This window comes from Euleptes europaea, chromosome 19, assembly GCF_029931775.1.
Source record: "Euleptes europaea isolate rEulEur1 chromosome 19, rEulEur1.hap1, whole genome shotgun sequence".
In the NCBI taxonomy this organism is placed as follows: Eukaryota; Metazoa; Chordata; class Lepidosauria; order Squamata; family Sphaerodactylidae; genus Euleptes; species Euleptes europaea.
In genome coordinates, this window is record NC_079330.1 from 16,926,586 (window position 1) to 16,941,148 (window position 14,563).

Below are 14,563 nucleotides of genomic sequence, written 5' to 3' on the forward strand. Positions count from 1 at the left end.
ACACAAATTGGGGGAAAGAGGAAGACCCAACAAGAGATGGACGGACTCAACAAAGGAAGCTACGGCCCTCAATTTGCAGGATCTGAGCAAGGCTGTCAAAGACAGGGCATTTTGGGGGACTTTCATTCATAGGGTCGCCATGAAGCCGAGCCCTGTCTGCGTTCAACCCCCGCCCGGGAAGACGATCCGTCGGGCGCAGCGGAGGCCGGGGGAAAGGGAGCCGCCTTCCCCGGGAGGGCCGTGCCGTGCCGGGGGCGGCCGCTGGGGGCAGGAGCGGACCGTCCCCCGCCGCCATGGCCGCCTCCAGCAGCCGGAGCTTCGCCGAGGTGCAGCGCCGCGTCTCCGGCGTGCATCGCGGAACCGACCCGGAGCAGCAACTCCGCTTTTACGACGGCTGGGCCCCGGAGTACGAGCAGGTGCCCTCCCCCGCTTCTCCCTGCGCCCCCTGGAAGCGGTAGCTAAGAGCATGTGCAGAGTGCCTTTCCCATCCTGCCTGCCAATTCTGCTGGCTTTTAAAAAAAAAGCTTTGGGAGGTTTGTCTAGGCTAGGGGATGTCTCGTATTTAGCTATCGACGATGGCCATTTATGCGCGGGAGGTTTCGCTTTAGATTTGCCGGTCTCTAGATGCACGTTTCCCCCATCCAAATTCTCAAAACTCAACAATTTATGCACGGTTGCCAACCTCCAGGTTGCACGTTTATTGAAGATTCTCAGCGCTCTGTGTATTCCTTCATTGCAATAAATCTAATTTTCGACTTCTTAGTCACGTCTTACGTAGATCCTAGCATATGCTTTACAATCAATGTTTCAGAAACATTATGCTGGATCCAGCTTGAGAATATAGTAGACGTTCAGTTGCTGCTACTGTATTGCAACGAAGGGATGCACAGAGTGCTGAGAATCGTCAATAAAAGTGCAGCGTGGACAACAGAAACCTGCAAAAGAAAACAAAGATACTCAGATGAGCAGAAGAATTATTTTCTTATGATTTGGAACTATTATATATATATTTGGAGGAGGGGAGGGATTTCAGTGCCATAGAGTCCAATTGCGAAAGAGGCCATTTTCTCCAGGTGAACTGATCGGCTGGAGATCAGTTGTAATAGCAGGAGATCTCCAGCTAGTACCTGGAGGTTAGTCAACCATATGCAGTCACTATGGCTAAACAGTAACATAAATCAATAACACCAATTTGAAAATAAATTCAATTAATATATAATATAATCATTTGTTACTTCACAAAGATCATATAATTCATACTTTTTCTTAATTGCAGCTTCAACAGGACATTTTACCGGATCCCTGTCTTGCTTGTTTTCTATAGTCCTTTATGATTTTTGTATTTTGAAGCTGCAATTAAGAAAAAGTATGAATTATATGATCTTTGTGAAGTAACAAATGATTATATTATATATTAATTGAATTTATTTTCAAATTGGTGTTATTGATTTATGTTACTGTTTAGCCATAGTGACTGCATATGGTTGACTAACCTCCAGGTACTAGCTGGAGATCTCCTGCTATTACAACTGATCTCTAGCCGATCAGTTCACCTGGAGAAAATGGCCTCTTTCGCAGTTGGACTCTATGGCACTGAAATCCCTCCCCTCCTCCAAATTCCGCCCTCCTCAAGCTCCGCCCCAAAAACCTCCTGCCGGTGGCGAAGAGGGACCTGGCAACCCTATACGCACGGTGGGTTTTGCCTTGGATTTGCCTCTCTCTAAATGCACATTTTCCTCATCCGAATTCTCAAAACTCTGCCTCGGGGCTTATTGTTGAGTTTTGAGAATTTGGATTGGGGAAACGTGCATCTGAAGAGTGGCAAATCCAAGGCAAAACCTCCCAAGCATAAATGGCCTAAGCCCCCATGCAGCGTTTTGAGAATTCGGATGGGGAAAATGTGCATCTAGAGAGCGGCAAATCCAAGGCAAAACCTCCCGGTCATAAATGGCCATAAAGCGCTAAATGGAACCTCTGTGCTCGGAGACAGTCTACCGCTCAATGCTCCAGGGGTACGCAACAGGGAGTAACCATCACCTTCATATAGGGTTGCCAGCCTCCAGGTGGTGGCTGGAGATCTCCCACTATTACAACTGATCTCCAGGCGACAAAGATCAGTTCACCTGGAGAAAATGATCATTTTTGAAAGGTGGACTCTGGGTTGCCAACCTCCAGGTCGTATCAAAATGGACACTTCAGTGTACTTAGTAGTACACTCCTTGTTTTCAACACATTGTCAGGCTGAAGAGGAAGACGGCCATTTCTGTTCTTATATCTTCATCAGTTCCTCTCCAAATACATATAGTCATTCTCAGTGTTTCATCTATGCCCTGCAGCATCTTAGTTGGTACAGTCTCCCATTAGGTAGATACTAGTTCTCCTGCCTAAACAGCCTAGTTTCATGTGAATTACAGTGGTTCCTGGCCAGGAGTGTTGATCCTGTAATAAGACAAAACATAAGACAATAATATCAGTATTGGAACTTTTGATTGGATTTGTATTTACTCACCTTTATGTACTTACCGTTGTTGATATGTATGATTGTATTTTTGGGAGAATTAATGTTGATTATATGGTACAATTGTATTTTGATTCCTATTATATATTGGGCTTTTCTATTTTATTGATTGTCTGTGTGTATTTGGGTTTAGCCCTGACCTGGATGGCCCAGGCTAGCCTGATCTCGTCAGATCTCAGAAGCTAAGCAGGGTCGGCCCTGGTTAGTATTTGGATGGGAGACCACCAAGGAATACCAGGGTTGCTGTGCAGAAGAAGGCACTGGCAAATCCCCTCTGTTAGTCTCTTGCCGTGAAAACCCCAAAAGGGGTCATCATAAGTCAGCTGCGACTTGATGGCACTTTACACACACACACATTTGGGTTTAACCTCCAGGTGGTGCCTGGAGATCTCCCGCTATTAAAACTGATCTCCAGGCTCTTAACCACTACACCACGCTGGCAGTGGTGACTTGATCCTGTCTGACATCGATCCTTTGAAACATTCACCTTCTTATCTCCCGTCCTCCCATTTTCCCCTGTGCCGGCAGCTGCTGGGGCTTTCCTGCTTGGGTACCTGGGCGGGGGGTGTTACCGTGCCTCAATCTCAGCCAAGATGCACAGGCCCAACATCTGTTTTCTGATCTCGGACTTTGCTCTGGGACTTGCAATATGATAAAGAATGCAGACTGCTCAGTTTGGAAGCAAAGTCCATGTCCCTGCATAGCCATAAACCTCTGTTGGTGGCCTTGAGCTGAATCTCAAACTACTATCATGATTAAGCGTACAGCATAGTAGCTTTAAAAAAAATGCTTGTTGTGAATTCTCCGGCTCAAATAATTGCCTGATGCTTTTCTCCTGTAGGACGTGACCATATTGCACTACCAAGCCCCCAGGTTGGCGGCTTCCTGTCTGGCCTCTGCGATCCAGGGACCCCTCGCAGATGCTCTGGTACTCGATGTCGCTTGTGGCACAGGGCTTGTGGCCCAGGAGGTAATGGGGCTCCCGGCCCAGCCTCACCTGGGGTTGCATTTTAGTCTGGGCTGCTGGTCAGGCCTGGGTGTGGACGGTCGATTTGATACGTTCCTCATTTGGCAGACGAAAGTCGGGGAGGGGCTGTGGCGTAGACTTTCCAATTTCCCAGGGGGGGGCTGGAGCTGGACCAGAGGCATTACTATGACATCATAGGGAGAAGCCAGTGACATCACAGGGAGGGGCCTCTATCTATGGAGGCAGGACCATGGGGGATTTAGGGAGGGGCTCCCCAGAAATGTAGGGGGGCTTCAACAAGTGATTGATCAGACAGCTGAAATACAACTTTAACTTTTATCTGGGCATGGATTAGGGGTCACTGGGGATGTTGGGGGGAGGTAGTTGTGAATTTCCTGCATTGTGCAGGGGGTTGGACTAGATGACCCTGGTGGTCCCTTCCAACTCTATGATTCTATGACACTGAATGTGTTTGTTCTAATTGATGTTCTTTAAATGAACTCATTAGCTATAACACTGAGATTAGTTTCCCTATAATTTGAAGCCACTGACTGTAAGGAGGAGCTCCCCTCTTGGGGAGGAGCTGTGGCTCAGTGGTAGAGCATCTGCTCAGCATGCAGAAGGTCCCACCCAGGTTCAATCCCCGTCATCTCTAGTTAAAGGGACCAGGAGAGTAGGTGATGTGAAAGACCCCTGCCTGAGACCCTGGAGAGCTGCTGCCGGTCTGAGTAGACAATACTGACTTTGATGGGCCAAGGGTCTGATTCAGGAGAAGGCAGCTTCATGTGTTCATGTGTACACGGTGGTCTGATCATGCCTGAACGTGCTCTCCTATCTCTTTGACTCTGTGGGTCAGAGAAGAAGGACTTCCTAGTATGGTTGTCCTTGGATTGGTGGTGGTGGAAAGTACCGTCAAGTCACAGCTGACAAATGGCGATCCCGTAGGGTTTTCAAGGCAAGAGACATTCAGAGGTGGTTTGCCCCTGCTTGCCTCCACGTCACCCCCCTGGTATTCCTTGGTGGTCTCCCATCTGAGTACTAACCAGAGCTGACCCCATAGCTTCCAAGATATGATGAGATTGGGCTAGCCTGGCCAGTCTATATACATATAGAATCATAGAGTTGGAAGGGACCACCAGGGTCATCTAGTCCAACCCCCTGCACATTGCAGGAAATTCACAACTACCTCCCCCTCACACCCCCAGTGACCCCTGCTCCATTCCCAGAAGATGGCCAAGATGCCCTCCCCTCTCATGAACTGCCTAAGGTCATAGGATCAGCATTGCTGACAGATGGCCATCTAGCCTCTGCTTAAAAATCTCCAGGGAAGGAGAGCTCACCACCTCCCGAGGAAGCCTGAATGTGTGTGTAAAGTGTGTAAAGTGTCGAATGAACGAATGCTGCAGCTATGCAAAAGCTGGGAGTGACAGTGGCTTTGTTGCCACTATCTGTGGGGATCCCTCCCCACTGGTCCTGCCAATCTGTTTGGCACAGTGTCTCCCTCCCCCCTGGCTCCTGGGTATCTAATGTGCCTAATCCAGCATGTGACATCTGGATTGGCAGCCAGCTGGATGGTATGGTTCAAGGCCAGGATGACGTGACTCGCACCCCGTTCTCAGCTGCAGGCCAAGGGCTTCTGCCGCTTCCACGGCCTGGATGGAAGCCAAGGGATGTTGGAAAGCGCACGCCGGAAGGGGCTGTACCAGGAGCTGAAGCAGTGCGTGCTGGGCCAGGAAGCCTTGCCCGCATCCTCAGGTAACACAGCCAGGAAGGAGCTGGGCGTGGGGGGAGAGGCTGGAGCGGACAGGGAGCTCTCTCTCGGGGTCGCTTCCCGTCACTGTCTCCCCGCCTCCCACAGCTAACCATCGTTCCTTCCACCTCAGGCTTCTACGATGCCGTTCTGATCGTGGGGGCTCTCAGCGAAGGGCAGGTGCCCACCAGTGTCGTCCCAGAGCTGCTTCGTGTCGCCAAACCAGGTAGGGGCTTTGACAGGACAAGCTCAATTGCTGGAGGGGGGGTGGACCAGGGGAGGACCGGGATTTGCTGGCACAATTGGCAGAGCTGGGGTGGGCCGAAAATCCGTCCTGCCCAACACTGAACCCCTACTCTGGCCAGTGGTAGAAAGATGCAATCAGGGCATGAGTCAGCCAGGCCTGTGGTTTGTCTCTGGCAGCTGATGTTCTGAGGTAGACTGCCTCTGACCACAGAGGCTCCATTCCTGACTGGTTAAAGGTGGTTTGTTTCCAGCAGCTGGTGATCTGAGGTAGACTGCCTCTGACCACAGAGGCTGCATTCCAGACTGGTTGAAGATGGTTTGTCTCCAGCTGCTGGTGATCTGAGGTAGACTGCCACTGATCACAGAGGCTCCATTCCAGACTGGTCGAAGATGGTACATTCTCTTCTGTAGCTCTTGGAAGGGTAACACTACACCCGACATCCTGAAAGACTCTGTGCTCCTTAAGTACAGAAAGCAAAGCAGGGAGCAATTCCCTTTTCCTGCTTTCCCATTTCTCTCACCTTGAGAAGAAGAGGAGTTGGATCAGGTCGAATGGCTGATCTGCAGACCACGGGAAGGGCCGTCAAATCGCTGAACTGAGCTGCAGAAAGGGAGAGCTGTTCCTCGGGGTTGACAGCCTACACTGGAGGGTCGATCCTTAGGGTTGCCAGCCCCAGGCTGGGAAATATCTGGAGATTTTGGGGGCGGAGCTTAAGGAGGACGGGGTTTGGGGAGGGACGGACTTCAGTGGGGTACAATGCCGTAGAGTCCACCTTCCAAAGCAGCCATTTTCTCCAGGTGTACTGTTCTGTCTCCTGGAGATCAGTTGTAATAGTGGGAAATCTCCAGCCAGCACCTGGAGTCCATGTAATAATGTAAACCTATGCTGGAATAACAGTGTTACAAACAAACAAACAGCACGCTGGCTCAACTTCTCAATGATACTCAACCGTGTCAATTTATTAAACTATTCAAATAGTCATCATAACATTATTCACTCTGATTTCTGTCGCCTGGAGATCTGTTGTATTAGTGGGAAATCTCCAGCCACCACCTGGAGTCTGAGGTAAAGATAGTACAAGGCTCTTAAATGATTGCACAAAACGTATATTGACAAGTACAAAAGTGAAAGTGCTGACGTGTAACAAAGGAAACTTATCAGTTCTATATACGGACTCAATACAAAAAAGTAGCAGAAGCTACTCCAATGACAACGACAATATGTACAAACACACAAGCCAGCTGTAATGAATGAAGATCAATTCGTGTGAATTGATCTTCATTCATTACAGCTGGCTTGTGTGTTTGTACATATTGTCGTTGTCATTGGAGTAGCTTCTGCTACTTTTTTGTATTGTCATTGGAGTAGCTTCTGCTACTTTTTTGTATTGAGTCCGTATATAGAACTGATAAGTTTCCTTTGTTACACTTTCACTTTTGTACTTGTCAATATACATTTTGTGCAATCATTTAAGAGCCTTGTACTATCTTTACCTCAGCCGGACTATTTTAGTACTTGTGCATATTTATCTCAGCTCAGCTCAACCACCCGGAGTCTGGCAACCCTATCAATCCTGTTAAGGTAATCAAAATCCCAATAGTGGAGGAACATCTGGATCAGGAGAACGGCCCAGGAGAATGACCCAGATGTTGTCCTTGATGGGTTCACTTTGGTCTGATCCAGCAAGAAAATCGGGAATTGGTGTCGGCGGTCACTAGAGGGCGCCATAGCCCTGAAAGGCTTTTCTAAGCAGGCTGTTGACTGGGAGGTGGGAAGGTGACCGGCTGAGTTAGCACCCGGCTCTTTGGATAAGCTTTCCTTGGTCTTTTATGCATGGCCGTTCCACTCGCCGCCACCCCTCCGACGGTTTCGGGCCTTTGTTTGGATTATGCGTGCCGTTTCCGACCGGCAGAGGTCGCCTCGCTCTCCCCCTGCCTTTCCCCGCGTTTGGCCCGCGTTTTCAAATTTGAGATAAAACAAGTCCCTGAAAACGCGGGGGAAATGCGGGGAAACGCAGGGGGAGAGCGAGGCGACCTCTGATGGTCACAAACGGCATGCATAGTCGAAACGAAGACAGAAAAGGGACAAGGGCCAGAATGGATGGGTGGGTATGCTGAGGTCATGGTGGGTAGGGTTGCCACCCTCCAGGTGGCACCTGGAGATCTCCCGCTATTACAATAGATCTCCAGATGATCAAGATCAGTTCCCCTGAAGGAAGCAGCTGCTTTGGAGGGTGGACCGTATAGCATTGTACCCTGCTGAGGTCCCTCCCCTCCCCAAACCCTGCCCTCCCTAAGTTCCATCCCCCAAATCTCCAGGTATTTCCCAACCCAGAGCTGGCATCCCTAATGGTGGAGGTTGGGCTAGACCAAAGGTGTCAAACTCATTTGTTACAAGGGCCGGATACAACACAAATGTCACTTGGCCGGGCCATGCCTCGCCAGGCCAAATGGAGAGTGGGATGTGTGGCTTACTTGGCAGGCTCACAGGCCGGATAAGAGCTCTCAAGGGGCCGGATCTGGCCTCTGGGCCTTACATTTGGCACCCCTTGGCTGGTCTGTCTTGCTGAGGGAATAATCGTGGTTAGCCAGGATTCTCTCCCGTCTTCCCCATAGCTCTCGGGGTGTTTGTTTGGCCTGTGGAGAGCAGAGGCAAAGTGCCCCCCACAAAGAGCCAGCTGGCCTTCAGCCCACATCCCCCCAACTCTTTCCCTCCCAGAGGGGAGATCGCACAGGTACCCTTCCAGTTCACTCTGGCTCCCTCCCTTTCCATCCCCACAAGCAAGCAAATACCTCGGAAAGATGACGAGAGGCCAAGAGGAGAAGCAGGAAGATCTGCAGTCTTGAGTCTCCCGGCTGCCCTCGCTCAGTGCTCAAGAAACAAGGAAAGGAGACATTTGGCAGTACAGAAGGCCAAACATCTACTTGCAAGGGGCCAGGTTCAGCTCCGGGGTTCCTCTTGCCAGCCTCCTTCTCCCGCCAACTTGCATTCCTGTACGGGAAAGTGTGATGTTTTCTGAATTCCTCGCCTAACAGGGGGCTTTCTGTGCCTGACCACGCGGAGCAACCGAAGCAACTTGCGGTACAAGAGCCAGATGCAGCAGCTGCTGGATGACCTGGAGCAGCGAGGACTGTGGGAAAAGGTCAAGGTGCAAGAAGTCGAACGGTGGGAGAGGGCGACGTCGGAGCAGGAAGCCATGGAGGGCTCGGACTACATTTCTGGGGTGGTCTATCTGTACAGGAAGGCTCAGACTGTCGGCTTTTGAGGGAGCCCCCTAGCCCTCTGCTTGCTGCAAGACCCCCCCCCCCCAAGAAAGCTTTGGTCCAGTAGGTGACAATGAGAAAGAGCTGGCATTTCTGAAGGGCTTAGCTTTTTCCTAGGAGCCCCGTGGCGCAGAGTGTTAAGCTGCAGTACTGCAGTCAAAAGCTCTACTCACGACCTGAGTTCGATCCCGACGGAAGTCGGTTTCAGGAAGCCGGCTGAAAGTTGACTCAGCCTTCCATCCTTCCGAGGTCGGTGAAATGAGTACCCAGCTTGCTGGGGGTAAAGGGAAGATGAGTGGGGAAGGCACTGGCAAACCACCCCGCAAACAAAGTCTGCCTTGGAAACGTCGGGATGTGACATCACCCCATGGGTCAGGAATGACCCGGTGCTTGCACAGGGGACCTTTACCTTACCTTATAGCTTTTTCCTACCAGGACTCAGTTTTGGAACATGTGGAAGTAATAATAAAGCAAAAAATGCCCCTTGGATCATACGCAGAGTGCCTTTTCTTTTGGCTGGCTAAACAGCATCCAGAAGACCCGGGGGAAACGCGCGGGGAGAGCGCGGCGACCTCTGAAAGTTGGAAATGGCATGCATAATCAAAACAAAGCCCCGAAGTAGCATAAAAGGCCTTGGAGAGCAGAGGAGGAGGAAGGAGCTTTTGCAGTCAAGCTAGGTCTTTTATGCATGGCTGTTTCCCTCACCATCACCCCTCCAACGACTTCAGGTCTTTGTTTGGATTCTGCATGCCGTTTCTGACCGTCAGAGGTCGCCTCGCTCTCCCCCTGCGTTTCCCCGCGTTTTCAAATTTGAGATAAAACAGGTGTCTGAAAACGCTGGCAAAATGTGGGAAAATGCATTGGGAGAGCGAGGTGATCTCTGACAGTCTTACTTTACATATTTTAATGATATTGTTCACATGGCCAATTCAGCCATGTCACACTGAGATAGTCCCCTGTGCAAGTACCAGGGCATTACTGACCCATGGGGTGATGTCACATCCCGGCGTTTACGTGGGCGAAAACGCATGGTCGCTTTATCCTCCTTTAATCCCTGTTTTAGCCAGGATCGAACGCACATTAGGCGAAACGCATGTGTTCGATCCAGGCTGAATCCTGGCTGAAACGGATTAAAGGAGGATAAAGCAACCATGCGTTTTCGCCCTGTGTTTAAGGGGTGGTTTGCCACTGCCTTCCCCAGTCATCTACACTTTACCCCCAGCAAGCCGGATACTCATTTTATCAACCGCAGAAGGAGGGAAAGCTAAGTCAACCTTGAGCCAGCTACCTGAAACCGACTTCCGTCGGGATCGAACTCAGGTCGGGAGCAGAGCTTTTTCAACTGTGGTACTGCAGCTTACCACTCTGCTCCACGGGGCTCTTAAAGTATTTAATTAGCGTTGTTCTAAATTACATTTTAAATGTTGCATTGCTATATGTGTATAGTTATGATGTCAGCCGCCCTGAGCCCGGTTTTACTGGGGGAGGGCGGTGTTATGTATGCAATAAACCTTAATAGTTAAGCGGGAACATTTGAAACCCTGAACAGATAGCCCCTATTGGATTGCAGTTTGAACCCACCAATTAGAGCACGGGAGGGGGGAAGCGCGGGCTATCTGAGGGCATAAAAGTAGGGCGATTGAGCTTTGTTCTCAGTTCGCCAGTATGGTTTCTTGCAATAAAGATGTTGTATCCTGAACTCCATCTCTCTAGTCGTGTATCGCCCATGCTACACAAAAAGCGGGGTATAAATAAAATTTCTATTTGATTCTTGGGGGAGGGCGGGGTGTAAATAAAATGTCTATTCTATGTGCAAGTGAATTTGGAAAATGGACTTTATAAGACCAAAAGAACGGTGGGGATGTTAAACCCAACGTTGTAAAGGCAGCCAGAATGAGTGGCTGAGACTTTTTAAAAAGAAAAGAAAAATTACTATCCTTGCCAAAGGCTTTGCCTTGCGGAGGGAGGGCAGTCATAATTGGAGTCGCCAAACTGGTTCCCCCGGCGAGTTTACGACTCAGCTGGTGTACATGTGGGCAGGAAGAAAAGGCACGGATGGGAAGCAGCCCCTCGACCGTGGCTTAGCTGAATAACAAGCAGACAAGCCCTAAACTAGATCCTGGAGGCTGAATGTAATCCACCTAAAGCACTGGTTCCCAACCAGGGGTCCATGGACCCCCAGGGGTCCGCGAGAACTAAATTAAGGTCCGCGAAACAAAGTTATAAACCCATAATAAATTAATATTTTCAATTCAAAGTTCTCTATTATAAAAATATATATTCAAATATTATTCTAAGTGTAATGTTTAACAGTTATGATTAAAGTTTATTTTCAAATTCTCTGAATTTTTATTTTGAACCTTGGGGTCCCTGCACCGAACAAAAAAGTCCTAGTGGTCCCTGGTCAAAAAAAGGTTGGGAACCACTGACCTAAAGAATAGCACAGTGTTGTGTGGCCTTCTATGTGATGCTGGATGGAAGGTCTTTTGGACAGGGAGAACTATTTCTCCCTCTCTCTCCCTCATAATACTAGAACGCAGGATCATCTGCTGAAGCTGGAGGGTGAGAGATTCAAAACAGATAAAAGGAAGTATTTCTTCACACCATGCAAAGTTAAATTGTGGAACTCTCTGCCCCAAAATGTGGTGATGGCTGCCAAAATGGAAGGCTTTTAGAGGGGAGTGGACATGTTCATGGAGGGCTATTCATGGCTACTAGTCAAAATGGATACTAGTCATGATGCATACCTATTCTCTCCAGGATCAGAGGAGCATGCCTATTATATTAGGTGCTGTGGAGCACAGGCAGGATGGTGCTGCTGCAGTCGTCTTGTTTGTGGGCTTCCTAGAGGCATCTGGTTGGCCACTGTATGAACAGACTGCTGGACTTGATGGGCCTTGGTCTGATCCAGCAGGGCTTTTCTTATGGCTGCCAACTTGGAGGGGAGTGGACATGTTCATGGAGGATAAGGCTATCCATGACTGCTAGCCAAAATGAAAACCCGTCCTGATGTGTGCCTATTCTGTCCAGGATCAGAGGAGCATGCCTATTATATTAGGTGCTTTGGAACACAGGCAGGACAATGCTGCTACGGTCGTCTTGTTTGTGGGCTTCCTAGAGGCACCTGGTTGGCCACTGTATGAACAGGCTGCTGGACTTAATGGACCGGGGTCTGATCCAGCATGGCCTTTCGTATGTTCTTACGGGCCCTTTTCTGCCAGACAGCACAGCAGGGGGTAAAACCGATATCTGGACCAGGGACAGAGTGGGACATTAAAATGGCCCAAGAATAAAAAACTACAAGGGGCACTCTGCTCAGTCAGGGTTATGGATGCCGACAAAGGGCAAAGGCTCAACCACGGTGCAAGAGGAGGCAATGGGTAAGCTGGCACCCACTATTGGCATTGTTGGCCAGGCCTGAGTGGCCCCCATAGCGCTGGCAAAGAAAGCCAGCATGGTGTAGTGGTTAAGAGCGGGGGGGGGGGCTCTAATCTGGAGAACCGGGTTTGATTTCCCACTCCACATGAGCAGTGGAGGCCTGGGTTTGTTTCCCTGCTCCTACACGTGAAGCCTGCTGGGTGACCTTGGGCCAGTCACAGTTCTCTCCGAACTCTCAGCCCCACTCATCTCGCAAGGTGTCTGGTTTGGGGAGGGGAAGGGAAGGTGATAGTAAGCCGCTTTGAGACTCCTTTCAGTAGAGAAAAGCGAGGTATAAAAACCAACTCCTCTTCTTCTGCTGCTTGCTCCTGCCTGCTAGAGGCCCTCCAGGATAGAGGCCTGCTAAGAACTTTCTCTGCAAGTTAAATATCCAGCCCACTTTCAGTCTGGACTCTACCACATCTGACATTCACACAATCCTTGTCTAAATCCTCCTACATAGAACCGTCAGCACCTTTTTCCTTTGTGTGTGTGTCAAGTGCCGTCATGTCACAGCTGGCAACCATGTAGGCTTTTCAAGGCAAGAGACTAACAGAGGTGGTTTGCTGTTCCCTGCCTCTGCAGATCAACCCTGGACTTGCTGGGTGGTCTCCCATCCAAGCACTAACCAGGGCCGACTGGGCTATCCTGGGCCATCCAGGTCAGGGCCCTTTTTTCCTTGGCATGTTAGATTTCTACATGTGGGGATTATTTTAGTATATGGACCATTCCGTCTTACGAGCCTCCAGCCTGCAGTGCAGTCTACACTCCCCTTCTCTGCTGTTTGGGAGAACCGGCTTTAGCCCCACCAAGAAAGACTTAATATAAGGGAAGAAGTACCCCAAATGCATTTGACTGAAAATAGCAAGCAATTTTGAAAGGAAATATAGGCTAACTGGGGTAGATTGCAGTGTACACCACTGCTTAGATGCGATCCCATTTATTTTCCCTGGCTCTTGAGGGAAAGTGGAGCCTCCTGGAATAAGCAGAGGGGTGTTTACAGCTCTACTGGTGTTTGAATGTTTTTATCACCCTGCTAAATGTTATATTAGGTGACTTCAGGAGGGTGGGAAAGGCAGAATGTTCCTAAGTGGCAACGGACGGACTGGTGTGGTGAAAACCTGTTAATTATTACCAGCGTCAATTAGTTTTGTTCTGTTTCAAAAGACGAATAAAATTTTAAAGAGCAGAAAAGACACACACACACACACATTCATACAAGATCCTGAAGAGAAAACACCCGGCCGACAGAGTACACAGTGAGAGAAAGGCAAGATGGGAAGGGCCTTTCGATTCCACACCTCTGTGCGATCCAGTTGACTTTTTATGGCACATTCCAGTTCTGGGATTCTGCTCTATACAACTGTTATAAGACAGAGTTTCCCAAACTTGTTGAGTCATGGAGCACTTTTCAGGAGAGAAATTTGTCATGGAGCGCTAATTTTCACCTAGCACCTAGATACTAAACCGAATGACAGCAGTATTTTTCTTTCCAATCTCTTCATGAAGCACTAGGAGACATTTCACGGAGCACCAAGTACTCCTTGGAGCACAGTTTGGGAACCTCTGTATATAATTTGCTGTTCTTTATCCTAGACAAGGGGATGAGATGGGGGTTTAGTCCTCCCCCCCCCCAAAAAAAAAACCACCTTACTGCACGGCTAGGACTGGCCCAAGACATTTGCCCCCAAAGCCATACAGTACGAGATCTAAGGGTCCTCCCCTTTGCCAGGATACTTGGTTTGCAATCCAGAAGTTTGGCCAGTTTGCTTTTAGTCTTTAAAGGAAAGCTCCAGCTAGAGAGGCTTAATAGGATCCGTTTCTTCACCTTTGAGTCAAGACAATCACAGCTCCTTTGCGTCTGACTATGGATTTTTGGTTTATGGCGCGCAACTCCTTCCGTGAGCCTCCCACCTTTTAGAATTAAGTGTCTCAAGATGCTGAATTTTGCATTCTCCTTTAGCATAGCACGAACATTGCTGGAGCGTGCAACTGGCAGGCAGAGGGCATGCGGATAAACTTTTACAAGATGTCTCAGGGATAACTGGAGGAGTGCAGAAAAATCCGGAAGACTGGCAAGCGTGCAGATAGTACTGCGGGTTTTTTAAAGGTTTATTTTGAAATGCCAAATACCGCACAGCTAGGACATACGCTCCGTTCACATCGCCAGTCAGAGGGCATGAAAATAAACTTTCACAAGACCACACTTTTTTTTAAAAGGTTTGTTTTAAAACGCTGCATTGCGGACAGCTGGGACACATGCTCCTTTCGCGTGGCATAAACATTGCTGGCGTGCGCAATCGCCCATCAGAGGGTATGAGAATAAACATTCAGAATATGTTTCTGGGGATTACAGCATGGCTGGATGCGTGCAAACATGTGAATAGTGCCGCAGGTTTTT

At 49.2% G+C, this 14,563-nt stretch overlaps 1 protein-coding gene across 1 annotated transcript; it reads left to right on the forward strand.

The window, feature by feature from the left end:
• Positions 1 to 293: 293 nt before the first annotated feature.
• METTL27 (methyltransferase like 27) lies at positions 294 to 8,747 on the forward strand. The gene is made up of 5 exons (XM_056865355.1): positions 294 to 416; positions 3,360 to 3,488; positions 5,105 to 5,235; positions 5,364 to 5,461; positions 8,518 to 8,747. Exons 1-5 carry the CDS (start codon positions 294 to 296, stop codon positions 8,745 to 8,747), a joined length of 711 nt encoding a protein of 236 aa, XP_056721333.1.
• The last annotated feature ends 5,816 nt before the right edge of the window (positions 8,748 to 14,563 follow it).